Source organism: Suillus subalutaceus (assembly GCF_016647625.1).
Source record: "Suillus subalutaceus strain FC151 chromosome Unknown DFJ58scaffold_169, whole genome shotgun sequence".
In the NCBI taxonomy this organism is placed as follows: domain Eukaryota; kingdom Fungi; phylum Basidiomycota; class Agaricomycetes; order Boletales; family Suillaceae; genus Suillus; species Suillus subalutaceus.
The window spans coordinates 56,799-84,647 of record NW_024540418.1 but is presented as its reverse complement, the minus strand read 5'-3'; the positions used below and the strand labels follow the sequence as shown (position 1 = coordinate 84,647).

At 47.7% G+C, this 27,849-nt stretch overlaps 13 protein-coding genes across 13 annotated transcripts; 7 read left to right on the top strand and 6 right to left on the bottom strand.

Annotated features, from left to right (window-relative positions):
- Positions 1 to 504: 504 nt before the first annotated feature.
- Positions 505 to 1,459, bottom strand: DFJ58DRAFT_137965 (uncharacterized protein). The gene is made up of 3 exons (XM_041378833.1): positions 1,210 to 1,459; positions 1,081 to 1,161; positions 505 to 1,029 (listed from the first exon to the last, which is right to left on the bottom strand). Exons 1-3 carry the CDS (start codon positions 1,408 to 1,410, stop codon positions 592 to 594), a joined length of 720 nt encoding a protein of 239 aa, XP_041237770.1. The 5' UTR covers positions 1,411 to 1,459; the 3' UTR covers positions 505 to 591.
- Positions 1,460 to 1,593: 134 nt separating this feature from the next.
- On the top strand, positions 1,594 to 3,376 carry DFJ58DRAFT_815308 (phosphoglycerate kinase). Its single transcript, XM_041391696.1, has 8 exons — positions 1,594 to 1,733; positions 1,780 to 1,825; positions 1,885 to 2,411; positions 2,486 to 2,551; positions 2,607 to 2,741; positions 2,790 to 2,911; positions 2,959 to 3,163; positions 3,218 to 3,376. The coding sequence occupies exons 1-8, from the start codon at positions 1,620 to 1,622 to the stop codon at positions 3,251 to 3,253; spliced, it is 1,251 nt and encodes a 416-aa protein (XP_041237769.1). The 5' UTR covers positions 1,594 to 1,619; the 3' UTR covers positions 3,254 to 3,376.
- A 216-nt stretch (positions 3,377 to 3,592) lies between these two features.
- DFJ58DRAFT_908263 (uncharacterized protein) lies at positions 3,593 to 6,100 on the top strand (the record flags this gene model as incomplete). Its single annotated transcript, XM_041395100.1, has 9 exons — positions 3,593 to 3,947; positions 4,009 to 4,367; positions 4,417 to 4,685; positions 4,737 to 4,796; positions 4,852 to 5,022; positions 5,080 to 5,143; positions 5,206 to 5,275; positions 5,326 to 5,656; positions 5,690 to 6,100. Exons 1-9 carry the CDS (start codon positions 3,670 to 3,672, stop codon positions 6,098 to 6,100), a joined length of 2,013 nt encoding a protein of 670 aa, XP_041237768.1. The 5' UTR covers positions 3,593 to 3,669.
- A 115-nt stretch (positions 6,101 to 6,215) lies between these two features.
- Positions 6,216 to 8,990, top strand: DFJ58DRAFT_815306 (uncharacterized protein). Its single transcript, XM_041391695.1, has 5 exons — positions 6,216 to 6,335; positions 6,392 to 6,632; positions 6,691 to 6,856; positions 6,885 to 8,620; positions 8,677 to 8,990. The coding sequence occupies exons 2-5, from the start codon at positions 6,437 to 6,439 to the stop codon at positions 8,793 to 8,795; spliced, it is 2,217 nt and encodes a 738-aa protein (XP_041237767.1). The 5' UTR covers positions 6,216 to 6,335; positions 6,392 to 6,436; the 3' UTR covers positions 8,796 to 8,990.
- A 108-nt stretch (positions 8,991 to 9,098) lies between these two features.
- DFJ58DRAFT_668777 (PITH domain-containing protein) lies at positions 9,099 to 9,829 on the top strand (the record flags this gene model as incomplete). Its single annotated transcript, XM_041382734.1, has 4 exons — positions 9,099 to 9,305; positions 9,361 to 9,588; positions 9,662 to 9,729; positions 9,787 to 9,829. The coding sequence occupies 4 exons, from the start codon at positions 9,099 to 9,101 to the stop codon at positions 9,827 to 9,829; spliced, it is 546 nt and encodes a 181-aa protein (XP_041237766.1).
- Positions 9,830 to 9,961: 132 nt separating this feature from the next.
- Positions 9,962 to 11,853, bottom strand: DFJ58DRAFT_734208 (polynucleotide kinase 3 phosphatase-domain-containing protein; the record flags this gene model as incomplete). The annotated part of the gene is made up of 11 exons (XM_041386447.1): positions 9,962 to 10,132; positions 10,189 to 10,267; positions 10,319 to 10,391; positions 10,445 to 10,666; positions 10,718 to 10,787; positions 10,837 to 10,946; positions 11,005 to 11,122; positions 11,174 to 11,261; positions 11,308 to 11,569; positions 11,623 to 11,775; positions 11,835 to 11,853. The coding sequence occupies 11 exons, from the start codon at positions 11,851 to 11,853 to the stop codon at positions 9,962 to 9,964; spliced, it is 1,365 nt and encodes a 454-aa protein (XP_041237765.1).
- A 336-nt stretch (positions 11,854 to 12,189) lies between these two features.
- Positions 12,190 to 15,840, bottom strand: DFJ58DRAFT_815300 (P-loop containing nucleoside triphosphate hydrolase protein). The gene is made up of 20 exons (XM_041391694.1): positions 15,465 to 15,840; positions 15,355 to 15,418; positions 15,278 to 15,298; positions 15,199 to 15,230; positions 15,069 to 15,149; positions 14,891 to 15,007; positions 14,798 to 14,831; positions 14,646 to 14,747; positions 14,425 to 14,595; positions 14,096 to 14,371; positions 13,740 to 14,041; positions 13,541 to 13,690; positions 13,429 to 13,484; positions 13,349 to 13,370; positions 13,219 to 13,288; positions 13,136 to 13,171; positions 13,048 to 13,085; positions 12,914 to 12,991; positions 12,467 to 12,864; positions 12,190 to 12,410 (listed from the first exon to the last, which is right to left on the bottom strand). The coding sequence occupies exons 1-20, from the start codon at positions 15,720 to 15,722 to the stop codon at positions 12,305 to 12,307; spliced, it is 2,412 nt and encodes an 803-aa protein (XP_041237764.1). The 5' UTR covers positions 15,723 to 15,840; the 3' UTR covers positions 12,190 to 12,304.
- Positions 15,830 to 17,164, bottom strand: DFJ58DRAFT_815298 (ribosomal protein S5 domain 2-type protein). The gene is made up of 5 exons (XM_041391693.1): positions 16,890 to 17,164; positions 16,718 to 16,837; positions 16,558 to 16,660; positions 16,357 to 16,494; positions 15,830 to 16,305 (listed from the first exon to the last, which is right to left on the bottom strand). The coding sequence occupies exons 1-5, from the start codon at positions 17,048 to 17,050 to the stop codon at positions 15,979 to 15,981; spliced, it is 849 nt and encodes a 282-aa protein (XP_041237763.1). The 5' UTR covers positions 17,051 to 17,164; the 3' UTR covers positions 15,830 to 15,978.
- On the top strand, positions 17,165 to 18,076 carry DFJ58DRAFT_815295 (uncharacterized protein). Its single transcript, XM_041391692.1, has 4 exons — positions 17,165 to 17,387; positions 17,438 to 17,521; positions 17,573 to 17,650; positions 17,705 to 18,076. Exons 1-4 carry the CDS (start codon positions 17,205 to 17,207, stop codon positions 17,729 to 17,731), a joined length of 372 nt encoding a protein of 123 aa, XP_041237762.1. The 5' UTR covers positions 17,165 to 17,204; the 3' UTR covers positions 17,732 to 18,076.
- Positions 18,077 to 19,746, top strand: DFJ58DRAFT_815293 (galactose-1-phosphate uridylyltransferase). The gene is made up of 5 exons (XM_041391691.1): positions 18,077 to 18,236; positions 18,305 to 18,729; positions 18,778 to 19,069; positions 19,126 to 19,399; positions 19,454 to 19,746. Exons 1-5 carry the CDS (start codon positions 18,197 to 18,199, stop codon positions 19,548 to 19,550), a joined length of 1,128 nt encoding a protein of 375 aa, XP_041237761.1. The 5' UTR covers positions 18,077 to 18,196; the 3' UTR covers positions 19,551 to 19,746.
- Positions 19,747 to 21,871: 2,125 nt separating this feature from the next.
- On the bottom strand, positions 21,872 to 23,541 carry DFJ58DRAFT_709491 (DNA repair protein endonuclease SAE2/CtIP C-terminus-domain-containing protein). The gene is made up of 6 exons (XM_041383804.1): positions 23,086 to 23,541; positions 22,861 to 23,034; positions 22,733 to 22,805; positions 22,544 to 22,682; positions 22,181 to 22,485; positions 21,872 to 22,125 (listed from the first exon to the last, which is right to left on the bottom strand). The coding sequence occupies exons 1-6, from the start codon at positions 23,417 to 23,419 to the stop codon at positions 22,089 to 22,091; spliced, it is 1,062 nt and encodes a 353-aa protein (XP_041237760.1). The 5' UTR covers positions 23,420 to 23,541; the 3' UTR covers positions 21,872 to 22,088.
- DFJ58DRAFT_137525 (NUDIX hydrolase domain-like protein) lies at positions 23,529 to 25,067 on the top strand. The gene is made up of 9 exons (XM_041378832.1): positions 23,529 to 23,576; positions 23,635 to 23,843; positions 23,895 to 23,943; positions 23,997 to 24,048; positions 24,106 to 24,207; positions 24,273 to 24,407; positions 24,458 to 24,601; positions 24,652 to 24,665; positions 24,718 to 25,067. The coding sequence occupies exons 2-9, from the start codon at positions 23,695 to 23,697 to the stop codon at positions 24,799 to 24,801; spliced, it is 729 nt and encodes a 242-aa protein (XP_041237759.1). The 5' UTR covers positions 23,529 to 23,576; positions 23,635 to 23,694; the 3' UTR covers positions 24,802 to 25,067.
- On the bottom strand, positions 24,918 to 27,596 carry DFJ58DRAFT_668749 (SDA1-domain-containing protein; the record flags this gene model as incomplete). Its single annotated transcript, XM_041382731.1, has 9 exons — positions 24,918 to 25,367; positions 25,420 to 25,704; positions 25,755 to 25,847; positions 25,900 to 26,448; positions 26,508 to 26,606; positions 26,653 to 26,785; positions 26,841 to 27,143; positions 27,191 to 27,345; positions 27,405 to 27,596. 9 exons carry the CDS (start codon positions 27,594 to 27,596, stop codon positions 24,918 to 24,920), a joined length of 2,259 nt encoding a protein of 752 aa, XP_041237758.1.
- Positions 27,597 to 27,849: the final 253 nt, after the last annotated feature.

Genomic DNA, 27,849 nt, shown 5'->3' with positions numbered 1-27,849 from the left:
GGATGATAAAGGACAAGAAATGCGAACAGGGATACACACAACGCTAATGCTGGGGATTGGTCTTGAGCTCGTCGAGTAGTCAAACAGTAGCGTAAACGAGACAAGCATCTTTCTGGAATGAACAAAATGGCTAAATGAGGTGGTCGCAGAAACAGTTCTTATTTTCCAAGTCGAGAGTGGGTTAACGTAGAATAAGTATCGAACTGTTTGTTTTGCGAGTTGAAGAATTGACCTGTAAACTACACCATGCTGAGCAACCTGCAGTATTGTATACGGGTGCTTACCTTGTCCCAAGCTGACGGACGAGGAAGGGGAAACGCCATGACCTGGTACCAAACCACCATCGACCGTTCACATGACGACATGACATAAATTAAGTCCAGAGAGATATTGTCAGGGAAATGTTATACACAGCATCATATTGTAAATGCTAACAAGGCAGCTAAGAAAAATGCAGGTGAGGATAGGTCATGAGTTACAATAAGTCAACAACGCCCCTGGTTTCAAAAAGTACGAGTCGTACAGGTCATCGTTATCTGAGCCATAAGCCAAATCAAATGGTATCCATACAAAACAGAATATAGCCCTGGATCATGAAGCAATTCCAACTGCCTCAGGTTCCTCAGATGCGACGGGGGTAGCCTCGTTGGTGGACGAAGAGGTATCGGCAACTTGAGTGCCATTTGCCGGGCTAGCAAATCCAGCTACAGATGGTCCTCCGCGCCCGCGCCCGCGACCTCTCGATGGTCCTCCTCTGCCACTTCCTCGACCTCTCCCTCCCCTATGCACAGACGGCGAGGAATTTGGAACTGTTGCAGATCCATCAGCTGGAGTAGGGTGCCTCGCCTTTTTCCCATCACCCGGGGGCTTCCCAGAGTCCCATTCACGATTCTGAATCTTGTCCAATTTTCTCCGAGCATTCTGCTCGCGGGTGCGGTCAACGCCATCCTGCACTTTGCGCTGATAGGCTTGACGCACACGGTCGGTTTCCTGAGTCTTCTTGAACGCGTCTTCGTCCGCTTGCACGTCCTAATCATGCAATGTTGGTTGATTTATGTGGCGAATATACGTGCCACTTACAATTCTGCGTTGTTTGATCTTCTCATTCTGCTCCTTGATACGCTGCATCCGTTCAGCAAGCGCTTCTTCACTGAGTTTCTCCTATGAACCGGTTAGCAGGACATATCATACTATCTTGGTATTGCATACCCTCTGCGCTCCGCCCGTGTTGACGCGCTCAGGGTTCACATAAGGCTTCTTCTTCTCCTTCACATCCCTTGATTCCACATCTGCTGGCTGACTTTCTAGCGCCTGTGATTCGTCTGCATCGGTCTGAGGATGTTCTGCTGTCTCTTTGATGGAAAGATTGTTGAAATCAAGGCCAAGGGAGTTTGTGGAGGACTCAGCCATTGTGGTCGACAGTAGACGCGACCGAGGGAAATCTGTAATAGTACTGCCGCGGAGAGAATTTGACCCAGAGAAGTCCACGGACAGTCCTGTCAGTCCAGCGATGATGTGGGAAATCAGAGCCTTATATGTCTTGATAAGATAAATGATACCATAAACATTTAAATCACTAACGCATCATCGCCCCACTGATCCTAAAGTTAACGACGACCATGTCTCTCTCGAACAAGCTCTCTATCACAGATCTCGACCTCAAGGGCAAGCGTGTCCTCATCCGCGTTGACTTCAATGTTCCCATGCAGGATGGCAAAATCACTAACCCTGCTGTGAGCACTTCCCACTACACATATACCCTTGCTAAAAGGGCTGTAGCGTATTGTGGCAGCGTTGCCCACTATTAAATATGCTCTCGACAATGGTCAGTACTATGTATGCATGTGAAGTGCTGTCATAAAGCAAATCTTTCTATCTGTCTAGGCGCGAAGACCGTTGTCCTCATGTCCCATCTCGGCCGCCCCGATGGCAAAGTTGTTGAGAAGTATTCCCTCAAACCAGTCGCTGGCGAGCTCAAGAAGCATCTTGGAAAGCCCGTAATCTTCCTTTCCGACTGCGTGGGCCCTGAGGTTGAGAAGGCCGTGAATGCTGCTGAATCTGGCTCTGTCATCCTTCTCGAAAATCTCCGCTTCCATATTGAGGAGGAGGGTTCTGTCAAGAACAAAGATGGTACGAAAATCAAGGCTGACCCTGCCAAGGTTGCAGAGTTCAGGGAGGGCCTTACAAGACTAGGCGATGTCTACGTCAACGATGCCTTTGGCACAGCTCACCGTGCTCACTCGAGTATGGTCGGCGTTAAATTGCCACAACGAGCCGCAGGTTTCCTTGTCAAGAAGGAGCTCGAGTACTTCGCAAAAGCTCTTGAGAATCCTGACCGGCCTTTCCTCGCTATCCTTGGAGGTGCTAAGGTCTCCGACAAGATTCAGCTGATTGAAAATATGTTAGATAAGGTGAGTGGTGTGATTTTTTACTCGGCCGCAAATCGGACGTTCATCGCTTGGGCTTTCTGCGCTTGCTTTAATAGGTTAACTCTCTTATTATCTGCGGTGGCATGGCTTTCACGTTCGCAAAGACATTGGACGAGGTGTCCGTGAGTTATACGGATAAATTTTGATAATGTGTGATCACTCACGTCATTATCCAAGATTGGAGACTCCCTTTTCGACCAAGCCGGTTCTGAAAAGGTTAGAGCCCTTGTCGAAAAGGCAAAGAAGAACAATGTGAAACTGGTTTTCCCCGTCGACTACATCACTGCTGACAAGTTCGATAAAAATGCGAATGTGTGTATTTCGCCTCGGATCTGCTGTTTGCGTTGACTGTTCTCGTAGACCGGGACTGCGACTATTGCTGAAGGCATTCCTAGTGGGTGGATGGGCCTTGATGCTGGCCCGAAGAGCCGCGAGCTGTATCGCCAGACAGTACTCGAGGCCAAGACCATCCTATGGAACGGGTACGTGTAAACACTCACGAAACAATATTTTATCTTAATGTCCATAGTCCTCCTGGTGTGTTTGAGTTCCCTGCTTTTGCAGAGGGCTCGAAAGCTCTCCTCGATGCAAACGTCGAGGCTGCGCAGAAGGGCGCGACTGTCATCATCGGTGGTGGTGATACTGCAACGGTTGCAGCGCTCTACAACGCTGAGGACAAGATAAATCACGTCAGCACAGGCGGAGGTGCTAGCTTGGAGCTGTTGGAAGGCAAGGTGAGAATCATAAAGTCTCGTCACCCTGAACCAAGTTAGCTGATTAACATGAAGATCCTGCCTGGTGTGGCTGAGCTTAGCGAGAAGTAACTCGATGAGGGAAGAAAGATGGCTTGTTTATAGAGTGGTTTGTACCTTACTGCGCCGGTCAATAGAACTACGATGGAATTGTACTAAATATATCAGTTGGGAAAACACGTATTTGAGCACAAATGTGAAAGCAGCATACGCAATTAAGATGATAGCTGAATATTAAAGGGCAAAGAGACCCGTCAGTCTCTTGTGTGAATGATATCGAGAGTCTGCAACGAACTACTTTACCACGTGCTGTGAACAAGAAAAGGTAATTAGCTAATCAGCTCTGTCTGAATGTTATTTTTGGTAGCAAGCCTAAGCAGGAAATATTAGATAATCACTTCTCCTGAAATTCAAGCATTCGGGTTGGGGCTTGCGATCGACGTCCGCTCAGTTTTTTGGCAAACACTTTCTGACATTATAAGCAACGGATGGCTCGGAGTCGACGTCGCATTACACGTTCTGCAACTCAAAAGTCACCAGAACGCTCGCCAAGCTCATCACGTTCATCGTTGACACCGATGGAGGACGAACCAGAGCCCACGCAGGCGGAATCGACACCAACTAAGCCAGATGAAGATGTGTGCCCATCATGCAGAGAAGGCGTACAGGGCGAAAAGAGTAGCTGGATACGCTGTGATGCCTGCAAGATTTGGTTCCATTGGGCATGCGTAGAGAACGGAAGTGACCTCGAGTTGATTAACAAATGGTGCACACTAGACATGAATCAACTGTGTATGATTTATCTAATACTGGATGCCATGAAACAGGTTCTGCGGGCCATGCATGGCAGAGAAGCCGTCGCGTGTGATGACGCTCAAGGTTCCTGCACGCAAGTCCTCACGGAAGCGTACACAATTGGACTACGCGAACCTCAACGCAGGAGTCGAATCCGACCCGAGTAGATGGTTACGAGTCATCCAGAGCAAGCCAATCAAGGACGACAATTTCAGGAGAATGAAGGGTGCCGACGTGGGCCTGGAATGGTTGGAGAACGACGAAGCTGCGATGCATGAACCAATTGTAGTGGAGAATCCGGAGGGACTGAGAATGAAGATGCCTCCACCCGAATTCTCGGTTCAAGACGTCGCGGATGAAGTTGGCCACGAAACACCTGTGGAAGTCATTGGTGAGTGTGTTGGTCCACGGAGTGTATGTGTGGCTGATGTGTGGCTTAGATGTTGCCTCACAGTCAAACTCGCCTGGATGGACGTTAGGCCGTTGGGCTGAGTACTATAATACAGAACCTTCCAAACGAGACAAGATCCGTAACGTGATATCGTTGGAAATTTCAGGGACAAAACTTGCAGACCAAGTGTTACCCCCAAGACTTGTGAGAGAATTGGACTGGGTTGAAAAGTTCTGGCCAAGTACACGTAAAGGGAAGGGGCATGCATACCCCAAGGTGCAGCTGTATTGTCTCATGGGCGTCGCTTCCGCGTGGACAGTGAGTGAGCATTATTTTTTGTTGTGACGGTGCTCCAAAAATCGGCCGTAGGATTGGCACGTAGATTTTGCTGGCTCGTCAGTGTATTATCATATACTTCGTGGATGCAAGGTCGGTCTCTGAACTATATGCTCCGTCCTTCTGACAGGTTGGGCTTTTACCCCAGGTATTCTACTTCATACGTCCCACGCCAGCCAATTTACAAGCGTACGAACGATGGTCTGGGACTGAGATGCAAAGCAATGTCTGGCTAGGTGACATGGTGGACGAGGTGGTGAAGGTCACTCTTCACGCAGGCAACACGATGATAATACCAACAGGGTGGATACATGCTGTGGTGAGCGCCGCCGCCGCTATCGTCTCCAAGATTATGAAAGATCAGCTGTTCCTTTAGCACACCCCAGTAGATTCTCTAGTCTTCGGCGGAAATTTCCTACACTCTTACAACATTGCAACGCGTGAGTTGGCTTCTTGCTACTCTTTTTCATACCATAGACTGACATTGGCCCTCATGATACAGAGCTGAAAGTGATTGACATTGAGAAAGCAACGCATGTGCCCAAAAAATTCAGGTTTCCGTTGTTTGTCAAGTGAGATTTTTCTTCATTTCTGTTAAGCTTTCTGAGCATCGATTGTTTAGGCTCTGCTGGTATGTAGGCGACAAATATTTGCGAGACCTGAAATCGAAAGAAGAGTTTCCTCCTCGTGTTCTGGAATCTCTTGAAGCTCTTGCCCATTTTCTCGTGTCGGAGTCACAAGCCATGGAACGCGGGACGGAGGTAGCCAAACGGGAAGCCAAGGAAAACGTCCCAAGTGATCGCGTGAAGGACGCACCAGCGATGGCTCGTGAGCTGAGGTGGCGTGTGCGGCTTGCAGCAGGAGCGACGAGCGATGATGAGGACATCGGGTGCCTAGTCAAGAAGAATATGGTGAATGGTCACAAACGGAAGCGGTCGCCCACTAGTGCAGCTGTGAGTGTACAGTTCAGGAACTTCCAACCCAAGGGATGGGATGTGGTCAATGAACTTCCCCGGGAATCAGACGAGCGGGTCATGAATATTCACCCCCCAAAGACATCGGATATGTGGGAACGAGAATGGACGGAGTGGAATAAAGAGTTTGAAGGTCAGGAACATGAGGAACGGGCGACTGTGGAGACAACGAGAGATGTGATGATCAAAGTTAGGAAGACTGAAAATGGGGTAGAAAGACAGCGGATAGAGCGGGTGATGGAAAAGTGGGTTTGGAAACCTGAGTCTTCGAAGCCAGAAGGTGTTCCTCAAGATGTCGAGATGAAGCCTATAGAAGACGCGCCCCTAGGATGCGAAGAAGTGACGAAGGAAGAGGAACAGGGGGCTGAAGTTCATGTCGCTTCGCCGCTGGAGACAACTCAAGCGATGGAGGTGATTGCTTAGCTAGAAGCTTATTGTCCTTCCTGCATGATCAATTGCTCTATCAATACCTGATCTTTGAGGAGTGTCGTGTTGTCTTTAGTAGAACGTGTGATTCATTTGCCCTGGGAAATCCACTCGGACAACCTCGGTAACGTTAACGGTAACTTGTAGTCTTGCTGGCAATCCTGGCTCATCAGCCGCCTGCCTTTGCTGGTCGGCGTAGTCTCTGTCATCGTCGTGGTTCATAGTCTTCAAGGTTTTCTTTCAATTGCGCTCAGTGCTCGTCAATTACTGAGACGTTTGTTTCGACAGGTTTTTCTCTGTTGTCTGTCGGCTTCTTGTTCTGCTCTGCTAATCATGTCCGACCCCGACTCATCGTTGGCCTATGACCAGCCCGAACACGACTCACAAGAACACCTACCCGTTGAGAGTGCATATTGGGATCACAGTGGAATACCTCTGAACGGTCAACAAAACTGGGCACCGGCACAGCACGCACTACAAGGCCCTGCTGCTAATCACTATGGTGCAAACAACCATCTTCCAAACCCTGGTTAGTGATGTTCAAGCGCTCTGTATTCTATCGTTGCTCATCGTTTTGTCGTCTCAAGCCTTTACACGCCACACTAATCTCTCCGTACCTTCCCTGCCCTCCCACAGTCAAAGATCAGAATATGACGACGTGCCACCACTGCCCAATTTTAATCCTTCAACTCTCGTAGACAGCATGAATGCAATGCACTTAAGCGACCCCGTACCTCGGGGAACAAGCGCAATGTCATACAGCTCTGACCCTGTTCCTCAGTGCAGGAACTTCCATGTCAATGCAATCCCTCTCCCCCGGTCAGCGCGGTCCATACCCGCCGCGATATGCGAGCACGTTGCCATCAGCGCCTAACATGAATGTTACCCGCCCTCTACGACTTCGATATCCAGCCGAACGTTCGCACACAGTCGATGAAGCCTCACTTTACTCCAACGATCGCCATAGTGACCTCTCTGTGGATACAGATCTTGTGGATATGCATAATTACGAGAACCAAGGGCAAAGTCCATACCCTTCCTCAGAAGGTTCCGTTGCACCCTATTCTCAACCCCCACCCTATCCGCCGAGACAGTTTCAAGTTGGGCGGCAGGGCGCACAGGCAGGTTTGCCTCCCGCCTACTACCCTCCTGGCCCAGGTCCTACACACCCAGGTCCCTCTCATCAAAACGAATATGACTACCTATATGCTGCCGCATCTGACGTCCTCGGTATGGGCCCTCCGCCACCACAGCACCACATGCCGGTTTATCCTGCCGGTCCTGCGTGCGGAAGCCAAGCATCCCTTCCTGTAAGCCAATCCACACCCTATCTCGCTCCCCCCGGTTCAGGACCCTATGGCGGTAGTGCGGGGATGTTGCCCTACGGCGGCCCACCTAACCCGTCAGTACCCCAAGGACTAGATGATCCTGAGTTTGAGCTTCGACCCTCATCGTTACAACGCTCTGCCTCCACATCAGTTGATCCACGCACCAAGAAAACGAAGGCAGTTGATCTTACAGCTCCTCCATTCACGAAGGAATATATCGACCAGTACCGGCAGCGTATTAAGGCTGATCCGGACCCTGAGGCTCACTTCTTATATGCAAAATATCTTATAGATGCTGCTAAGAAGATAAGAGCGGACGTGAAGGACCAGAGAGCTGTAAAGAAGTATCGTGACTTGCTCCTCCAAGAATCTCTCAAGACCATCCGTCGATTAGCGGAGCAGAAAGAAGCTTATGATGATGCACAGTTCTTCCTAGCCAATTGTTTCGGGACAGGATCTCTGGGTCTTCAAGTGGACCATGAGCGCGCGTATCACTTGTACCTACAAGCCGCAAAACAGAATCACGCAGCAGCTTCATACCGCGTCGCTGTCTGTAATGAGATTGGAGCAGGCACGCGACGGGACCCGCAGCGGGCTTCTGCGTTCTATCGGAAAGCAGCATCACTGGGTGACACTGCCGCGATGTACAAGTTGGGCATGGTTCTTCTACTTGGGTCTTTGGGAGAGCAGAAGAACCCAAGAGAAGCTATTAACTGGTTGAAACGGGCTGCAGAGCAAGCCGACGAGGAAAATCCACATGCACTTCACGAACTCGCCATGCTTCACGAAATGCCCAACTCACAATTGGTTATTCACGACCCCGCGTATGCCAAGTCACTATATGAACAAGCAGCACGCCTAGGTTATACGCAATCCCAGTACAAGCTTGGACAATGCTACGAGTACGGCACACTGACATGTCCTGTTGATCCTAGGCGATCGATAGCGTGGTACACCAAGGCAGCAGAGAAAGGGGATTCCGAGGCTGAGCTGGCTCTCAGTGGATGGTATCTGACAGGAAGTGAGGGCGTGTTAAAGCAGAGCGATTCTGAAGCGTATCTGTGGGCACGTAAAGCTGCCAACAAGGGCTTGAGTAAAGCGGAGTATGCTGTGGGGTACTATGCCGAGGTGGGGATCGGAATCAAGCAGGATATCGAGTTCGCCAAGAGGTGGTATATGAGAGCAGCAGGTGTGTACAAGTGTTTTATTATCTGCGCATTGTTTTTGGCTCAATGTTCTGTATAGCGCAAGGGAACAAACGAGCCATGAACCGACTGACGGAGATGAAGCGTATGGGCAATAAGCGCTCCAACGTTGGACGTCCGACGCGACAGCAAGCCAAAGACGAATGTGTTATTTGCTAGTAACCCTGGAATGATTGCTATCAATTTCGCTATCGAGTTTATCCTTTTTCCTGATGGCTGCCCTTTCTTAATTATTATCAATGGCTTCTATCAACTGATCACTTGAACACTAGTACTCTGGATATTGATCTTGTACCTGTTGTCAATGTTTTGCAGCCCAGCTATGTTACTAAGTATGAGGGAATCCATGACATGTGCCACACTGGCCTTCCAACGTTCAGAAACAGTACTTGTCACTATCGACGCTCTCGTCATTTATTTTCATCACTATCACTATGGTATCTTCAAACAGTGGCATGCAAGATGTTGAGAATAACTTCATTTGCGCCCCAGTCCGTCGCTGATTCGCTAGATATCAAGGTTTCCCTTCTGGAGCACATTGCCAAAGCACAATGCTTGAATGAGCAAGACGAACACACATTGCAGTCCATACTTTCCTCGAAAGCACGAAACACATCGCCTGCATACCTTGACAGCGATGCAGATGCAGAGTTGCTATTGAACATCGAGGTTTGTACTATTCGCATCACATTGATCTAGGCAGCATTGACGCAGGTCGTCGCAGTTTAACCAGGCAGTTCGTGTACGATCACTGGTCATTCAGGCGCAGGATCGAGGACCGGAGAAACTCAGGCTTCGTATCAACTGCTCCGCTATCGACTTCACCAATTTCGAGGACTCGGAGGATACCCAGGTCATCGAGTTAAAGGCGGATCAAGTCTCGAAAGATGCAACGACAACCAAGTTGATTACACTTCATCCCACAAAGTTCAACCATGTGAACTCGCTTCATGTGAGTCCTGAGTCCTGACCATCATCACCACTGTGTGAGGATTTCGACCTTACCCTTACGGCATACCGAACAGATCCTCGTCGAATCTGACCACGATAATACCAGAATCGATGCACTCGACATCTTGGGTACGCTTGTCCAGTAAGTTGTTTACATTCGGGTGTTAATTTCATGTATAATAACGTTGCCACCATGAAGCGCAACGAAGAATCTTAGTGGACTTGCACAACAAGAGGACTAGAATGAGCATGCATTTCGCAACTTGTTACTTTGAGGCAATAATATGGAGTCAGTGCACAACGAGCATGACACTGCACCCTTCCGTAGCTAGAAGATTCTCAAGCTCAAATATCACTAATAATGTGCGGGACTTTCATTTCCCGTCAATCTGAAGCCACATACTCCACCTCTTTCGTTCTTCTTCGGAGCCTTCGAACATCCAATTGACCTTTATTATTTCTGAAAAGCCCTCCGTCAGTTGGGGCTCCTCGTAGTGGTTCTTGAAGCCTATGAAGGCAATGTATGGTATGATGTCGCGTCTCGACTAATCGTCACTGAGGTTAGATTTGGGCAAGAGATCGTGAGGTATCTTACATTCACCTCTATTGAAGGATGAACATATGCGCGGTAGAGGTTGTTGTGCCATGCCAGATCCATTGAACCAACGAACTCAATACATCTGATGCAAAACGTTATGTTCCTGTAGGCGTAAGTAGGCAAAAATATTTACCGCACAGGAATTTGAAGTTTCTTTGCAAGATCCAAATAATGCTTTCTAGTTGCAATATCTCTATTGGTATTGTCTGCCGGACCGTCATGTGTTTGGTCAGTTCATACAAGAACTACGCGTACTCACCAACTACACAGCTTGTACCGGATTTGAGTGCTACTTCAGCTGCTTTAATGCATTTGGAACGACTGCCTAATGTATCTTGGTTGATGTGGGTGTACCCAGCAGGCGCAAAATGCCTCCGAAAAAAGGTCGATTTTCCGAGGCATGGAAAGCCCGAAAATACCACTAGCTCAGTCCCTGCAGCATCAGGAATGATTTGTGCCGTAGGGGGTTCAAGTAACGGTACTGCTTCACGAGTCAACTTCATTTTTTAAATTATCCAAGAAACCAGCGAACACTTAGGGAGACCAGAAACGCGGAATCCGGGAAGGGTATATGGCGCTGAGGGCAATTGGAGAAAATATTCCTAGAAGGTTTCAACATGACATAAACACCTTCGAGCGATTGATTCTCACTTCTGGGGTGTAGAATGGAATACCAATATTAATCGCCCATTTCCTGTCAGTTGATGCAAAGTCGTTAGTACGACCCGCAGCATCTCCAACAAAGAATGAAGCCTTATTATCTGAAAGTGATGCGCATAAGACACTCGCAATGCATCCTACTATTCCTATGGTACTCACCTATCTGAACACCGTCTTCTGCAAAAATATGTTCGAGCTCATCCCACATCCCTGGCATAGGCTTGCGGAAGCCATCTTTGGCAGACGCAGCGTATATTCGGAAAGGTACGCTGGGAAGCTGTTCTCGTCTATGAAGGAACGGATGAAGGAAGGAGACAGCAAGGCTTACAGCAGCGGAGATGAGGGGAATCTTCTTCTTCCAGTCCTCCAGATGATGTTGTTTTAATGCTTGATTGGATATCAATATGATTGAGTATCTGCGAGGATTGAGTCGTGACCTGGCTTGGCATACTTTGGACATACCCTTCTTGATGTAATTCCTCCAACTTTACTGGCACACTAGCTCTCCACCACTCCCAGTGCAACGCGGCTTCCTTGCTTCGATTTTTGTGATTTGACTTGATCACTGTTCCATCAAGATCGAATGCAGCTACTTTCGATGTGCTTGGTGGTATCAGATTGATTCCGTGCAGACACGTGCGCTTCGGGCCTAGAGCAGGTTTCAGCCATTGGAATGAGGACGCCGTAGAGCTACTGGCGCTAGGTTTGGTGAAGAATGGGTGTACTGGAATAGTGCATCAGATGGGATTTTACACACAACAGCTGTCACAGGCTCACTCTTGGCTACCTTTCGAGAACTCGCCATGGAGCCACTGTTATCAGACTCGCCACCCAGATCTGAAACAGTTCGCTTCCTCGATTCTGCAATAAGGTGACTGAGCAAACAAGTTACAGGGGCCACTGTCCTCACTTCAAGTTCGAGGGCCGAGGCTTGAATGAAGTACAGTTGAACGAACCTGATTGCTGCATTTGCTCCGAATCTGACATACCCTTGGGAGCTGTTGGCATGTCGTGCAATTCTACACTGACGCCCCCGAGCTTGCGTACCGCGCAGACGCGTCGTGGATTCAGTGTCACACGAACGCGGAGTGTCTTCAGCGTGCGACTGTCTTCCTTTTATTAGTCTGCCTAATACGGAAGATTATCTTCAGCGAAGACGATGGCGAGTGGGATATCAGTCCCGCCAATTGGCCCAAAGTCACTAAATTATTGGTAGAAGAGTCCAAGAGTACCGTTGACATAATGCTAAAGCCCACCGACATAATATCAATGCGACCTCCTCGAGAAAAGTCGACTCAGAACTTCGTCAGAACTATCTCAGAGTGTTTGTCCAGTAAGGATCAGAATTTCAAGATGTCGTTACATTATATAGACATAACGTAGAAATACACGAGAGAGCTACTAGCATGATACAGAACTGAGTAGTGCTTGACAATATCTGGTGTGAAACCATCATCTTTTAATCATGACCCTCTCTCGATACAATGCTGGAGTCAGGAGGGTGATTGTCCTTGATGTCGAGAGAATCACTCTCAGAGACCGTGATGTGGACAACATCACCATTTCTGTTGGATATCATCAGCACACGCGAAAAAATTGGAACACATGATAGTCTTCGTACCTGATTGTCCCTCTCAACAACTTTTGTGCAAGAGGAAACAGCACATTAGTACGCACGACGCGAGCGATCGCGCGGGCACCATAGATATCAGAATAACCCTTCTCGGCAAGCCAGTTGCGAGCTTCTGCGTCGATATCGAGCGTTATCCTTCTGTCCCTCAAGCGTGACGCAACATCCTTCAGCCTCAATGCTACGACATCTAGAATTGATCGGCGAGACAACTTGTTAAAAACAAGTATTGAGTCAAGGCGATTGAGAAGTTCAGGGGGAAAGTATTCCGTCGTGCGTTCCATGACAAGATTCTTGGCCTCCTCCGTGACGACACCATCTGGATCACAGGAGGAACTGTGAGCTAATATATCACTTCCGAGATTGCTTGTGAGACAAATGATGGTGTTCTAGGAATGGATTGAGTGTGCCATACTTCACCGACAAAGAACTACATACCTTGAAGTCCACCTTTCTGCCCTGACTGTCAGTAATGCTACCTTCATCGAGTATTTGTAAAAGGATCATAGCCACATCCTTCGTAAAAAGCGGCTTTAAGCACAGTTTGAACTATAAAAGCAGAGATGAAATACCTTGTGCGCCTTCTCAAGCTCATCAAGCAAAATGACCGCTGTGGGCAAGCATTAGTGGAATATAGGTACTAGGACTGGATCAACTTACCATACGGTTTGCGTCGAACAGCTTCCGTCAACTGACCTGCACACAAGGGATGAGGCTAAATGACATATGAGAGAACAACTAACCGCCTTCTTCAAAACCGACATAACCTGGAGCGGCTCCAATTAGTCTCGAGATCGTGTGTCGGTCGTGGTACTGTGAATTTACGTGAACCAGTCATGTAGAACAGCGAAAGGAAAAATTCAAACCACGAACTTCGGACATATTAATATTGATACTAGCAAATTTGCATGAGTTCAGTATAATGTCGAAAGAATATTTTGGACGGGACTTACAGTCCTCTCTGCTCGTCGTTGAAAAGAAACCCAGCTAGTGCCTTGGCCAATTCTGTCTAAAGGTTCATAAAATCAGAATTATGTAGCGAACAAGGCCAAACATGCAATTTACTTTGCCAACACCAGTAGGACCAAGGAATAGAAATGAAGCCACAGGTCTGTTCGGCGCCTGCAACCCAGCGCGTGAGATGCGGACAGCATCGCTAATCGCAGCAACAACATGATTTTGGCCAACAACTCGTTCTTTGAGGGCATCCTCCATCTATCGAGAGTCATTGATGATTCAAGTAGAGACTGGCAGTGAGACGAACATGAACGAGTTTGTCTCTTTCACCTTTCAGAAGGTTCTGAACAGGAATGCCTGTGGCCTTCGCAATGACGCGAGCGATATCGTTGCTTGTCACGCGGTCATGCAGCATTGACAGAGGACTCTCTTCAGCATCGTCCTTCATCTCGCTGTCCTTTGGAAGCTGTCGTTCAAGCTCGGGGATTGTGCCAAAGCGTAACTGGGATGCTTTGTCATACTGACCGTGACGCTGAGCAACTTCGAGTTCGTGCTTTGCGTCCTCCAGCCGCTTTTTGAGATCCTTGATCCGATCTAGTCTTGCCCGCTCTGGAGATGAATTTAGAAACTATTGTATCTCATTGACAGCGGGATAGATTGCACCATTTTGCCAGATAGCAGTGAGCTCCTGCGCCCCCTCCTTCTTGATGCGCAACTCCTCCTCAACCTTGGCCCTGCGCTCGACACTGAAAACATCGATCTCGTTCTTTAGGCTTTCAAGTTCAATTTGAAGGGTCATAATCTCGCGTTCAAGCGCTTCCAGTTCATCTGGTTTTGATTCTTGAGCAAGGCGGAGGGCTGAAGCAGCTTCATCGACAAGGTCAATTGCTTTGTCAGGCAGATACCTGTCTGATATGTAGCGCGCGCTGTAGACAGCAGCTAGTAAATAATTGCATAAGCACTAAAGACACGGTGCAAATATTAATCCTGACCTGTGACAAGAGCACTGTCTGCAATTTCGACACCGTGGTGTACCTCATAACGTGATTTAAGTCCCCTTAAGATTGAGATGGTAGATTCAACAGTTGGTTCATCGATCGAGACAGGCTGGAAGCGGCGCTCAAGAGCTGCGTCTTTGCCGATCGTTTTCCTATATTCGTCCGCTAGGTGCGACTTGTTATAGAACTTATCTCGAAAGAAAGGTCCTACATACGTGTTGTAGCTCCGACGAGCTGGAGACCACGAGCTAGAGCAGGTTTAATCATCTGACCGGCATCAATGCTCCCCTCCGCTTTTCCTAGGTTGAAAAGCGAATCTAAAACGATATTCAGCTTTGCTCGAGGACGAAACCGAAGATTTACTCACGGACTTCGTCAATGAAGCAGATCACATTTCCTGCCTAATGATTTGATGAAGTTAAATAGAAGGCTGCTACCGAAGGGATTGGAGATAGCTCACCTCCTCCTCGATATCACGGATAAGAGCCTTGAATTTCTCCTCAAACTGTCCACGAATCCCGGAACCAGCCATAATAGCTGCTAAGTCAATCGACAGGACACGCTTGTTCTCCAAAGACTAAACAGACCTTCGTTAGTAGTTATTGTGCGCGTGTGGGCGCTGAAGCTGATGAACGTACCTCCGGTACTTCTTTGGCAACAATCCTGCTTGCGAGACCCTCCAAGATGGCAGTTTTCCCCACACCAGGGGGACCAATCAACTACAAAAATTATATAATTTTCGTCCGAATGCAACGGGGGTCGACTTACCACAGGATTAGACTTGGTACGTCGGGACAATACTTGGAAAGTTGGCATCACTCCTTTAAATTGGCAAGGTAGAACTCACTCTGTATAGTTCTGCGGATTTCTACAAGAAAGTCGATTCAAGGGGAGGCAAAGCTACGACGGTGTACATGCACTTACCATCGTCACGCCCAATGGTGGGGTCTAACTTCCCATTCCTGGCCATTTCCGTCAGGTCAACACTCTGAGGCGAATGTGAGTGACAAGACGTGGTATGGCGACAGACTTACATATTCTTTCAGCGCGTCTCCTTTCTGGTGCTGCTGCATAAACCCAGGGAACCCACCAGCACCAGCACCCCCTGCACCTCCTGGAGGCTGCGATGCGTAGCTACGCACATAGTAACCTGGTATTACTGGCTGCCTGCTACTGCTGTGTTGCTGAATGCGCCCAGCGAGAGCGAGAACTGCTGGGCCATGACGTAGTCTAAATGAGATCCTTGAAAGCTTCGCGGATTTCGGGACTACTGAGATGACTTTACGTAACATGCAACCGAAGACTAAAAGACTAAAAAATGACACTGAGCAATCGACTTGGAGATTTTTAGCTAGAGAATGTGTCTGGAAGAAAGAATTTCGCGAGGGACAGAAGGTAACGGAAACAGACAGACTATCATTGAGTCGCCCCTGTTGACGATTTTTGGTATTATTACGTTTTCAGCTGTCTTTTCCCATAATATTTGGCTCAGAATGATTTGCAATACGCTATGCACCAAATATTGCGAAAAGTGAAAAGAAGTGCTATCTATCTCACTTCAACTTTCCTACCCTCCCAGTCTTCCAGCAGCTTGGCCTCAACGCGTTTGTCGAGATCTTTGACCAGAATGGAGGCTACGTTAATTAATCGTAGGACTTCCTCTGGTGCCGTCGGAACCCCCCCTGCTTTGTGTAGGACACATATTTCGCGCTGAGCATTCATCGCTATGCTCATCAAACCTGCACTCAGCCTCTGTTCAAGCAAAGATGGGTCTACCACGGGTCGCGTCAATGCATCCGGGAAGAATGCGAACGTCACACAGAACGGGGTGTGATGTATTGCAAGCGAGATGGGTGCGCGTTCGGATGGTGAGTGCTGTTGGAAAAAAGTCAACAATATAGGCAGTAAAGTCGTCTCAATACGCACGACGATAACTTCATCTCCAATGACTTCCACTTCTGGCTTTCTGAAGTGCTTAAAAGCCACGATGCCAGCGAGACACGAACAGTCAAGTATGTTACCAGCATCGGCGAGGACATGAACCGTCAATCGTAACTGCCAGACCTGAAATTTTCGTCGTTGACTCATTCAGCGTCATCTTACTCGCCAGACAAAGACCTGACCTACTCGTTGACCTGCCAATATGCACAAAGATTCCTTGTCAATAGCATCACTTCTTCGGAGGACCTTGTCCAACATGCGGGTAAGGGTGACCTCTTCTTCTGAAGGCCTGGTGGAAATTTTGATTATGGCAAAAAGAAAATATATGTAGATAGCACGCACCTACCGACCAGGTTCATAGTCTGGAGACGCCATAGGAGAGATTTCAGAATGTATTGTAATGATGCCTTCAAAGGGTCGTTCTGGCAGCGGTTTGACCATTTTGGCGTCTAATTGTGCAATTACACTGGCACCTGTCTTGTACTTGATAACACCCACGAATCCTCATAAAAGCTCACCGTGTTTTGCCCATGGCGCATTCTACCCATCCCAGTTCGGGGCCAAAGGTGAAAGTCGGCGTTCGGAGATCAAGCATATCGCGACCGTCTAGTCGCAGAGACTGCTTCAGAGCATCATAGAGAAACTTTTTCTCTGGAATTGATGGCGAGGGTGGACGCATATGTAGAAGGATGAGAGTGTATATGTACAAGCTGTTGATTTGGCTTGTGACAGTCTGACAGATCTGACCGTCTCAGATCAAATTTTGAAGAAAAATCCTAAAACGATCTTAGAGGATCTTACACACCCTTTCGTCACTGTTCTTCACAGCGACCATGGTTCGGCTGATCACCCACAATTTACTCGCATGCCACGTCAAAGGATGCACTACAAATAATTTTCCACTTGTATTTCAGGATGTCCAAGTTGAACTACAAGAGGCAGAATTCAACCCTGACTTCATCCGGAATATGCTGTCTCGATTGGAATGGTCTGCGTTGGTAAATGCTGCGAAGCAGGTGCGTGCAAATGCATCACAGGCCCGAGCAAGTGCTTATGACCTGTTGAGGTCGGAGACACATCGCTGCCTCCAGAACAGCCAGACATGATGGATGACGAGCTACTTCAGAAGCTTCATCATGTTTTGATGGAGGTACATAGCTATCTTGATCACTACTTCGAGTCTGTGCCAACTTTTTCCTAGATCCATGTTACTGATGGTGCGATGGTCTGTCAAAATTGTAACCACATATACCCCATATCTAATGGGATCCCAAACATGGTGAGATACGGCTTGTCTCGAGACTCTCGATTGCATAACTGATCTTTTCTGCAGTTGCTGGCCGAGCACGAAATCGGCTAAATCATGAATAAAAATTTGTAGTTTACCCTGAGATCTTGCTGTTGGCGTTCTCACCCCGATTGATGGCAAGGGGCACTATTGACCTCAAAAATGACCTTGACGTTTTCACGACCATAGGCAAAGACGATAGCCTCAGACCGTGCACGCCAGTGCGATCTGAGAACATCTCGTCTTCTATCTTTAGTACCAGTCGAATAACACATGTGTTGGAAAGGAACAGGGACAACTGTTGTCTTGCGCCCCTTCGAGAGTTCAGTAAGTACTAGGAAGTTCAAATTGATCTATGATACTAGTATTTCGTGAACAACAGTTTACATAAACTGAGTTGATTGCATGTCATATTACACACGCATCTAGATCACACGTATTATGGAGTCTCCTTCAAGGATAACCAAGCTTTGCTGCCAGTCATCGCGGCTCGTCCTTTGAGTCTGCCTTTAAAGTTCGACGCTTCTTAACATTAGCATGGAGCCCTTTGATCCAACTACACATCCGCACAGACGCTGTAAGTCCTCTCATATTGATCGCCGTAAGATGACCTCGGCGAGACAAATAACCATGATGCGGTCACAGATAATCCATTGACCGACACACACGTTCTCGTCTCACCTCATCGCAACAAGCGTCCTTGGCTAGGTCAGACTGAGCCCACCGAGCCGTCAAACCTCCCCCAGTACGATCCCGCATGTTACTTATGCCCTGGGAACACTCGGGCGGGCGGTAAGGTGAACGAAATGTACACTTCCACCATGGCATTCGAGAATGATTACGCTGCCGTTCTCCCACCCCCTGGACCTGTTACACCTCCGGCTGCACATCCACTCCTAACTGCCGAACCAATTCAGGGCGGATGCGATGTTGTATGTTTTCATCCCCGGCACGACCTCAGTCTACCGACCTTATCTTTGTCGGATGTGGAGAATATTGTGGATGAGTGGACTCGTGTTTACGTGAGGAGGGGAACTGAGCCTGGCATTAAATATGTGCAGATCTTTGAAGTATTTAACTTTGACCAGATCATCGCACAAGTCCTCACTCCATAACAGAACAAGGGAGCAATGATGGGGTGTTCCAACCCGCATCCCCATAGCCAAGTATGGTCCCTTTCCACTGTGCCCACCCTCCCCGCGAAGGAGCTTGCTTCTCTGCGCAACTATGCCTCTACCACCGACGTACGCTCTGGCGTTCCAACTGGGCCTGACGGACATGCGTGCCTATTGTGCGAGTATGTGCATCACGAACTGTCCGTCCCAGAAGAAGAAGGACGCGTAGTCATCACAAATGAGCATTTCGTTGCGCTTGTACCGTGGTGGGCGTATTGGCCCTTCGAAATCATGGGTGTGTTACAGGTTGCTTACTTGTGGCAAATACTGGCTCTGAACCCGATATCCCAGTGCTCCCTCACAAACGGCACATTTCGTCCTTTGTACATTTTACAATTGATGAGAAGCACGCATTTGCAGACATCATGTCGCGCGTGACGAAGCGCTACGATAACATATTCTCCTGCTCGTTTGCATATGCGATGGGCGTTCATCAACGACCCCTCCCCCCACGTCGAGATGTTGATGGGATATACGTACAAGATGCAGACGACATTGCACATCTGCATGTGCACTTTGAGCCTCCACTCCTACGGAGTGCTAGTGTGCGCAAATTTTTGGCAGGGTGAGTTTCACCACAAATTGTTGGCTTGTCGACATAAGCTTATATGATTGATAGCTTTGAAGTCATGGCAGAACCGCAGAGAGACCTTACTGCAGAACAAGCTGCCAAGAGACTGCGAAACTGTTCTGAAGTTCATTACCTCCAGACGTGAAGGTGAATGGACAGACTATCACATACATGTGATTGCCGCTCGTCTTGTCAATCTGCGCGGATTTGCTTCTACATAGAAGAATTCTTTTATACATAAATATGCAGTAGATTACCGTCCATCTTATCATGCGAAAACAGCATCTGCGACGTGCATGCATGGTACATTGTGAATATGAATGAGCTGTATTAAAACACAAGATAGTTCGGGTGGGTTCAAGTGCGAGGCGTTGTCTGCATGCAGCAGAAATCGGAACTCTCGCAGAGGTTCTGAACGTGAAAACTGAAGTTGTATTGAATGAATCATAGTTGTGACAGAGATTGAGTCAAGTAGTACAGCTCAGTTATGCGTGCGAGGCGTTTGCTGAAAGCAATATGTAAGATGCAGCAGAAATGGAAACTGGCAAGCACCAAACGGCGTGAATGTTTACGTTTAAACTCAGTGAGCGGACAGGAGGCCCGACAGGTTGCATTGAGTATCGAAGGTGCACGGCGGTCTTGTGGTTTATGCCGCAAACTTTTATAGCACTGGTGGTCAAGCCTTAAAATATTAGACTTCCCGGGAATCAATCAAGGTTAATCACTCGGAGGAGCTTGAAGAACCCAATGTAATGTTCTGGGAACTCGTGGTAGATAACGTTGACCCAACATTGTATATGAAGAGGTCGACCAGCTCGTAGGTATTGGCCAGGCGGGAAAGGACTTGAAGGAGTAAACAGACTGGTCGACCAGCAGGAAAAGTGCATGGAAGAGAAGAATTGAATCTGGATTCCGGAGAGTGCTCTGATACCTGGAAAGGGTGCGGAGTGCGTTATATTTTTGAGAGTGGGGAACTCGACGCTCGTCAGCATGTTGGGAGCAAGATGGAGCAGAGATGTTTCAAAAGGAAAATATAGTAATCGGCCTCCAGCAGGTGCAGCGGAGCAGTGGGCTTCAAATCTGCGCCCTGGCACACGAGAACCACGCCGGTGGACGCTGCTCCAAGGTCATTATAAGATTATATGTTGTGGAAAAGGAGGTTTCGGCGCAATGACCAGGGCCTAGTTAAGTTGGACCTCCGAGGGTCTAGTATACACCGCAAAAATGTTGTCAGCAGGTTTTGAACCAACTCCAAGAGAAACAGATTTTGACTCTGTTGTGCTAATCACTTGGCTAAGACCACTGAGATGGACTTCCGAGGAAACCATCCATGAGTCAATGTCGAGGTGTGTTCCGATAGAAAAAAACCTGTCGTTCGGCGGGTTTTGAACCTGCACAATCCAAGAAACAAATTTTGATTCTGTTATGGTAACCACTTGGCTAAGACCAGTGAGATGAGCCGCCGAAGAAACCATCTATGAGTGAATGGATGTCAAGGTGTGTTCTGATAGAACAAAAAACCTTGTCGTCCAGAGGTTTCAAACCCGCGTCCAAGAGAAACAGATTTTGATTCTGCTATTGTAACCACTTGGCTGAGACCAGTTAGATGAACCTCCGAGGAAACCGCCCATGAGTGAATGTCAAAATATGTTTCGATAGCAAAAAAGAGGCCCAGTCGTCAGCAGGCTTCGCAACTGCGCAGTCCAAAACAAACAGATTTTGATTCTATCGTAGTAACCACGTTGGCCAGGATGCTTTCAAGTTGAAATGAACCTCTGAGGAACTGTCCATGAGTGAATGCCAAAGTGTAATAAGAGGGAAAATCATTTTTCGAATCCGCACCACCAAGAGAGCAGATTTCTATTCTGTTCTGGTGCCAATTAGCTATGACCACGCATAAGGTAGACCTTGAAGGATCCGTCCACTGTGAGTGAATATTGTTCAAGGCGCCACTATAAAGGAAAAAGATTGTACATGTTGAGCAAGTTTCGAACCTGCAATATATTTATGTCCTGTCATGCTTACCACTTGGCCAAGACTGGTGAAGATAGACGTCTAGGAGTCGAAGAATATCATACACTGACAGTAGAATCACAGAGGATTAGTACGTAGTCATTTGCCAATGCAAAATGAAATGCAAAGACTGATTTTTGTTTAATTCGATGGACACAAAACATGACAGGAATAAGCGAGTCGGGGCTGGCGCCGGCACCGTTACGATATGATTTACGGTGGCTAACTCGGGCTCCACAAGACGCATGATTCGACTAAAATCGGTGCATGCGATTCTGGAGACGGTGCTTGCATTCACAATGATTTTTCGTCCTTTTCATTGATGCTGAGAGTCAAAGATCTACAGCTGGAAGTGCGGTAGGACTAGTTGGTGTGGACTGACGGAAAGCCTAGGTAACCGTGGAATTAAGGGCGGCACAGTGGCGTAGATGTTTGTGAGGTTTGGGAGCGAGTCAAACTTTCTCGTGATCGCAGTGCTTGACTGGTACGCCTGCCTAATATCGTCAACAAAATTAAATCCTAACATGGAAACAGCCAAAGTATGGGGGAGATTGTGATCCATTCCGCTTTGTGTAGTATGTGATGTCGGGTCGAGTTTTTCCCATCGTCCCGAGGACAAATATCCATAATATCAATATTACCTGAGGGCCCAGCCAGGGGTATTGTATACTCATGCTATCCGTTCGACATATCTTCCCTTGCCACTCCTACGCGATGTCATCAGTTCCAAGAAGTCTAGAGAGAAATATGAGTTTAGCATACCGTGCTTCGCTCTCAACCTCTAACAGTTTCTGTGCATACATCTCTGCGGCACGTCGGTTGATGTCAGTTGTCTCTTGTGTGTCAGGGAAACCAATGTCCCAGTAGCCGGGTGGTGTCTTGGCACGATACCAATGGTGCCGATGTCGTGATATCTCTTTCTTGTGGTGCTCGATGTCGTCACGGTTTTCTTTGCAGTCTGAGAGACTGTCAAAGGATAACCGGCGTTTCTTAGTAGGCGTTGAAGAGGGTGAACGCCAAAGTGGTTGCTGGAGGGGCTTGGGCAGCGGTCCAACGCCCTCATAGTACTGTTTGACACGCATGGAGACTGAGTAACAATGATTTTTCGAAAAATGAGACACGCACACCACGACAGCATTCACAATCGTCAGCAAGCATCTTTTTTCGCTCCTCGCGGCTCTTGACCACTTCATCAAACTGGAAGTCTACGCCGTGATTGCGTTCTTTGCATATAGTGAAGCGTGAATTGATAGTGGTCGCATCACTGTTGTTTTGAATCAGAGAGTCAATAAGCATGGCCTGGCGAAAACTTACATAGCTTGGGCATATCGCCCGCGTCTCTTGGGCGGATCCTGACGCGAGGTGGTACTCTGTAACACAGATGTGCCTGCATTAAGATTGGTGAAGGTTGCCAAAGTGTATGTAGATTGACAAGAACGCACCGACGGGTAGGTCTTCGTTTCGGACACCTTTGCCAATAGAGTGTTCGTGTATCGGAAACAGGGGTTCGAATGGAGTGGTGGGCTGCATCCCAACTTTCATTGAAACAGTCGTTTCTCTACGTGAAGCGTGGAGAGTTGATGGTACTTCCTGCTGTTTACCCAAAACATCAGGAACTAATACAACATCAGCTGAGAATAAAGACGCGTGAAAGCCTGTGTACATACGCGTCTTGCACATCTGCTTCTCCTCCTCGTCAAACGCACTCAAGTCCGGACCTATTTCTTCAAATTTACGTCGTTTGTCGATGCTAGAGACTTTCCGATAGACGTCATAGTTGCTATCCTTCAATAATGGATGCATCTCCTTGCCATCGGAACTATCGCAAAGCCACTGCTTGATAGTTCGCCATTTCTTGTAGTCGACCTTGTACCTCTCGGCGGCGCGCTCTTTAGTGGCAAGTAAAGCATCATACCGGTGTTGGAGATGTGAAAGTTCGGCCTGTAGAGATGATATCTTCAACAACAACGTGGACGTGTCATGAGTGTTTGATGCAGACATTTAAAGATTTGATGCATGTAACACGGGGTCGGAGCAGTGAGCACAATTAAGTGAAGGACTTTGGACTTGTATTGCCTAATCGAGTGTGTGGCCTGGTATAGGGTTCTAGACTTGTTCTAGATAGAGCATTACAATGGTGGCCCTTCCTATTATTGTGGTGAGTTGCAATTCAGGATTCCAGGTTGCGCAAAGAAATAGTAACTATAGGGAAACAGCCCTAGTTAGGCTATTAGATTACGGTTGAATTGTTGATCAGGTGTAAAGGGGATATCCATATGTTCTCCGTCAGACTTGTACGGTCACAATCACATCCACCGTTATCTATCGTCAGGCCTGCGATCATCAGACGGAATCTGAAGCTTTTCACTACTATGCCTGCCGCCAAAGTCATTAGTGAAGAGCCTTTGGATAACAAAGATGCGAAGTGAGAACGTCGTTCGTGCAAGTCAACTACTAATATTTAATTCATGCGTAGATGGATCCGTCTCAAGAAGATCCACTACACTGATCAAGACGGAAAACACGTATGTTTGTTATTCTCTCAGGGCGTGATGATCTCCCTCATTCATCAGTAAAGAGACTTTGGGAATCTGCCGAACGCACAACCCGCAAGGATTCTGGAATAGACGGTGAATAAGATTTGTGCTTCCTCGTTATATTACTGCACAAACGCTCATCCTTTACAGGCGTTGCCGTCCTCGCTGTCCTTCGTTCCAAGACTAACGCTTTCCCCCTCTCGACGGTCATTATAGAGCAATACCGTCCTCCTCTCGACAACATCGTCATTGGCATGCTACACTTCCCTACTGTTATCAATCCATTCGCTGATCATTTTGTCCTGTTTCTATCGTAGAACTCCCTGCTGGTCTCGTTGATGCAGGCGAAACGGCTGAGGCAGCAGCCATTCGAGAATTAAAGGAGGAGACAGGATACGAGGCCGATATGACAACCGAACCTGAGTCCTCACCGATCGTTGCCAGTGACCCAGGTCTGTATATTTTCTCAAATACAATTGGTGTACATTTAAGACATCTGTAGGAATGACCAATGCCAACATGAAACTCGTGGTTGTGGGTGTCCTCCTAGAAGATGAACTCGAAACACCTACCCCACATCTTGATGATGGTGAACATATTATCACCCGCGTCGTAGAGCTAGACCACCTCGATAGCGAGCTCAAAGGTGCGTCTCGCCCTTTGATGGAACATGATTCTAATCTTGATGTTTTCAAGCATACGCTAAAAAGGTGACACTATTAAGCAGGAAAAGTACAAATCTTTTGCTGACCCAACACCCAGGGCTTTGTAGTAGATGCTAAGCTCTCTAACTTCGCAGCAGGTTATGCAATGGCGAAGAGGATCAGCAGTGGCGCATTCCCGTGAGAATGCCAAGGCAGGTCCTGACATATAAGATGATGGACTCGAATGAAAAGAAAAATCGATTGTCGCATGTCCAGCACTCAGACTAGTGATATATAAGATTGAACAAAACTAGAGTGCTAGTGATACGATTTTTTTGCACGTTCGATGTGTGCCCTCAACTTCTGCTGCTTCTCCCTCAAGGACGCCTTCTTCTTTCCCCGTACCGCACCGCTGCTCAATATCATCATAATCGGCTTATTCCTTGCCTTCTCGCGATTTGTGGAGCTGCTTGGAGACTCTTTATTTTTCTTACCCTTCAGCGAGCCGTACTTTTCCCGTCCTTCCCGACCCTTTTCAATACTCGCTATGCGTTCCGCGTAGTCAGCTTTAGCCTTTTTACGCGGACCGAGGATATCGTTCTCAGAAATGAATGTGCCATCAGATGGCCCAGCTTGCATGGCTTTCTTGTTAGCTTCAAGGGTCGCCAGCTTCCGTTTTGCCTTGGAACCACCACCTGATTCAATAGCTTTTGTAGCAGCCTGTATGCGCAGGTCATTCAGTAATGCAAAGTCTGCGGGCGTAAGGATCTGCAATACATGTCAGAGTGTCGCACGAAGGGTAGAAAAAATAATAGTTCACTTTAGTAGTTGCCAGGGTTGAGATTCGATTGGGATTTGGATCGGTCTCCGGTTCTGTCTCCCCAGCCGGTTTGGGAGCTGACTCCCGCTCGTCTTCACTATCACTAACTTCCACGTTGTCGTCACCTTCTGAGTCGACGTCTATCCATCCTTCAGACTCGGATTCCGAATCTGAATCGGTTTCGACATCCCAGCCTTCCCAAGCGGCTGCTTCATCGTCCTCGCCGTCGTTATCAGCATCGCCCATCTCCTCTTCGCGAAGTTTCCGCAGGTGGTCTTCTAGAAGCTGTCGAGTAATTCAGGCATATTTTCGAATGTAAAAAACGTTTGGATTACCATCAATCCTTCGATGTCAACTGCAGCATCCGTACTATGTCCAAACGGCAGTGGTTGACCACCTTTGCTCATACCTATACTAGCATCTTTTCCCTGCAAAGACGCTCAGCATTGGCAATGGTGAATTGAAAAGGAAATCGCTTACTCTCTCCCGGCGTTTGAGCATACCAGGGTTCACCTCGCGATACAACTGCAACAATCCTCTTGCAGCAGCAGTAACCGCCTTGTCTCGACTTCTCCTGTACTCTACAAGATCACCCAACAGATCTTCCTCCATTGCCCATGGTTGTCTTCTACAAACCTCCCTAATTGAGTTTATGCCTGCAGCAATTACCTCGCTTCCTACTCCAGGATGCACAAATTCGGCTGCAAGCTTCTGGACGACCGGGGTCAAAGCATCTGGCGGCGTGAGATCGTGAACAGACTGCGCCAGCGCAACGAGGATTGATGGGACGCGAAGTTGGTGATAAGCGAGGTATTTGATAATGTAGGTATAGAAGCTCAGGACGCAAAGTTTATGAGCGCCCATCACCCGCGAGAGGAGCTGCATGATGAGAATTTTATGTTCAAGTGAAAACCGTTTGTCGTAGCGACTTAGGTTGTCATACAACTTCTCTGCAAACGTCTGTGGGTCATTGAGAAGTTGGAGTGCCGGGAAATTCGGTGTCATCGGGGCATTTTTGTTATACTTTTTCTGTATACGAATCAGCAATGAGACGGAGCCAAAAAAAGCATTCCAGGATAAGGGGGCACCTTCTTTGCAGCATTGAGCTGTTTCTGAAGCTTTTTATCGTCGCCCCGTCTCTTTTTGTTGACTTCGCGACGATGGTGGAGAGCTCTGACATCGGTACCCTGAAACAAGCATGAGTGGTATTCTGGTAAGGTAGACGTCACCTACCCCGTCTTCCTCATCGTCACTGTCTTCCTTTTCGTCGTCACTTCCTAGAAAGAAGTGAATGGAAGCACTCTGTACCTTCATCACAGGATGGAAGCATCCAAGCGCAACAATAGACACAGGCTTGGCGTCAGTCCTATTGAGGGATGGAAGTCATGTACATCCAGCTGCATCAGTCACGGGTTGCGTACCATATTCTCTTTCGCCACAACTCCTTTGTCAAAATCACCGCCCACATAGCCTCCTCCCCATTATTGGCAGTTTTATCACTCGTGGGACCTGCGGATCTGAGTTTTCCCTTATCCCCAACAACTTCAGCATCCATTCCCCGTTCGACCATGGTGAAAAGCATGGCTTGCACAGCACGGTTCAGTTTGTGATTTTTAGTTCGGAGGTTGGCAGTTCGGATATCGGAGAGAATAGTTTTGCGGATAAAGGCTCGCAAGTTGGAGGAGGTTGTACGAGGGAGGAGGGGAAAGAGGCACTTGAGGAGCCTAAATCGAAAGTTTATTTTGAGGGCATAATACATCAAGACGCTTACTCGATGGATGTAATGACATCCTTGTTGCGCAACATAACAAGATTTTGAACGAGATTTTTTCTGGTATCGGGCATGAGGGTGCCATAGTTTTCGAGAAGAAGGGTAGACAGATGGGATGGAAAGTCTTTGGTTTCCTTGGGATAACATTGTGCGACCTGAAATCGCAGCGTTGCCAGTGAATCAGGTAAATTGTATAAGATCTTCGAAGACGCACTTGAGATATAAATGAGACTAGTTCACGGAAATGTTGAGCCTGTTCATCAGGATTTATCTGAAATATCTGTCTGATACTGTCGTAGTGGTTCCATTGCTGCAGGAACTCTTCCTTGTACGCCGCTGGGTCACGTTTGATGAGGTTTTGCAACTGAGGGAGATTTGAGGTGAGAAGGACGCCACGACCACCCATTATAACAGACAGTTAGATACTGCAAGTGAACTGCAGCGATGATAGACAATCTCCAAGGAGGGCTCGTAACATGAGCTTGACTTGAGAAGAATGTTTACAGCTTACATCATCTGTAGAATTATAGTAGTAGAACAGCGAATGGTCTCCATTCTTGTGACCAATCTGTTATAGTACAACACTGTGGTAGGTAATCCAAGCGACAAAGTAGACTACGATGCCCCATTGAAACTGAAAGCATCACGCAAATCGGAAA

Bases quoted from the DNA above. Each gene is read 5' to 3' on its own strand.
- DFJ58DRAFT_137965 (XM_041378833.1), bottom strand. From the start codon at position 1,410: ATGGCTGAGTCCTCCACAAACTCCCTTGGCCTTGATTTCAACAATCTT. The intron at 1,162-1,209 runs GTATGCAATACC...ACCGGTTCATAG, and splicing joins ACACGGGCGGAGCGCAGAGG to GAGAAACTCAGTGAAGAAGC. The intron at 1,030-1,080 runs GTAAGTGGCACG...TTGCATGATTAG, and splicing joins AGATCAAACAACGCAGAATT to GACGTGCAAGCGGACGAAGA.
- DFJ58DRAFT_815308 (XM_041391696.1), top strand. From the start codon at position 1,620: ATGTCTCTCTCGAACAAGCTCTCTATCACAGATCTCGACCTCAAGGGC. The intron at 1,826-1,884 runs GTCAGTACTATG...CTATCTGTCTAG, and splicing joins TAAATATGCTCTCGACAATG to GCGCGAAGACCGTTGTCCTC. The intron at 3,164-3,217 runs GTGAGAATCATA...ATTAACATGAAG, and splicing joins TGGAGCTGTTGGAAGGCAAG to ATCCTGCCTGGTGTGGCTGA.
- DFJ58DRAFT_815306 (XM_041391695.1), top strand. From the start codon at position 6,437: ATGTCCGACCCCGACTCATCGTTGGCCTATGACCAGCCCGAACACGAC. The intron at 6,857-6,884 runs GTCATACAGCTC...CCTGTTCCTCAG, and splicing joins CCTCGGGGAACAAGCGCAAT to TGCAGGAACTTCCATGTCAA. The intron at 8,621-8,676 runs GTGTGTACAAGT...TGTTCTGTATAG, and splicing joins GTGGTATATGAGAGCAGCAG to CGCAAGGGAACAAACGAGCC.
- DFJ58DRAFT_815300 (XM_041391694.1), bottom strand. From the start codon at position 15,722: ATGTTACGTAAAGTCATCTCAGTAGTCCCGAAATCCGCGAAGCTTTCA. The intron at 15,299-15,354 runs GTAAGTGCATGT...ACTTTCTTGTAG, and splicing joins CACCATTGGGCGTGACGATG to AAATCCGCAGAACTATACAG. The intron at 14,372-14,424 runs GTCAGGATTAAT...ATTATTTACTAG, and splicing joins AGACAGTGCTCTTGTCACAG to CTGCTGTCTACAGCGCGCGC.
- DFJ58DRAFT_815298 (XM_041391693.1), bottom strand. From the start codon at position 17,050: ATGCGTCCACCCTCGCCATCAATTCCAGAGAAAAAGTTTCTCTATGAT. The intron at 16,838-16,889 runs GTGAGCTTTTAT...GACAGGTGCCAG, and splicing joins TGCGCCATGGGCAAAACACG to TGTAATTGCACAATTAGACG. The intron at 16,661-16,717 runs GTAGGTGCGTGC...AATTTCCACCAG, and splicing joins CCAGACTATGAACCTGGTCG to GCCTTCAGAAGAAGAGGTCA.
- DFJ58DRAFT_815295 (XM_041391692.1), top strand. From the start codon at position 17,205: ATGGTTCGGCTGATCACCCACAATTTACTCGCATGCCACGTCAAAGGA. The intron at 17,388-17,437 runs GTGCGTGCAAAT...TGACCTGTTGAG, and splicing joins TGGTAAATGCTGCGAAGCAG to GTCGGAGACACATCGCTGCC. The intron at 17,651-17,704 runs GTGAGATACGGC...TCTTTTCTGCAG, and splicing joins CTAATGGGATCCCAAACATG to TTGCTGGCCGAGCACGAAAT.
- DFJ58DRAFT_815293 (XM_041391691.1), top strand. From the start codon at position 18,197: ATGGAGCCCTTTGATCCAACTACACATCCGCACAGACGCT. The intron at 18,237-18,304 runs GTAAGTCCTCTC...ATGCGGTCACAG, and splicing joins TACACATCCGCACAGACGCT to ATAATCCATTGACCGACACA. The intron at 19,400-19,453 runs GTGAGTTTCACC...TATGATTGATAG, and splicing joins GTGCGCAAATTTTTGGCAGG to CTTTGAAGTCATGGCAGAAC.
- DFJ58DRAFT_709491 (XM_041383804.1), bottom strand. From the start codon at position 23,419: ATGTCTGCATCAAACACTCATGACACGTCCACGTTGTTGTTGAAGATA. The intron at 22,486-22,543 runs GTGCGTGTCTCA...CGTGTCAAACAG, and splicing joins ATTGTGAATGCTGTCGTGGT to TACTATGAGGGCGTTGGACC. The intron at 22,126-22,180 runs GTATGCTAAACT...GACATCGCGTAG, and splicing joins GAGGTTGAGAGCGAAGCACG to GAGTGGCAAGGGAAGATATG.
- DFJ58DRAFT_137525 (XM_041378832.1), top strand. From the start codon at position 23,695: ATGTTCTCCGTCAGACTTGTACGGTCACAATCACATCCACCGTTATCT. The intron at 23,944-23,996 runs GTATGTTTGTTA...TCATCAGTAAAG, and splicing joins CTGATCAAGACGGAAAACAC to AGACTTTGGGAATCTGCCGA. The intron at 24,049-24,105 runs GTGAATAAGATT...CATCCTTTACAG, and splicing joins CAAGGATTCTGGAATAGACG to GCGTTGCCGTCCTCGCTGTC.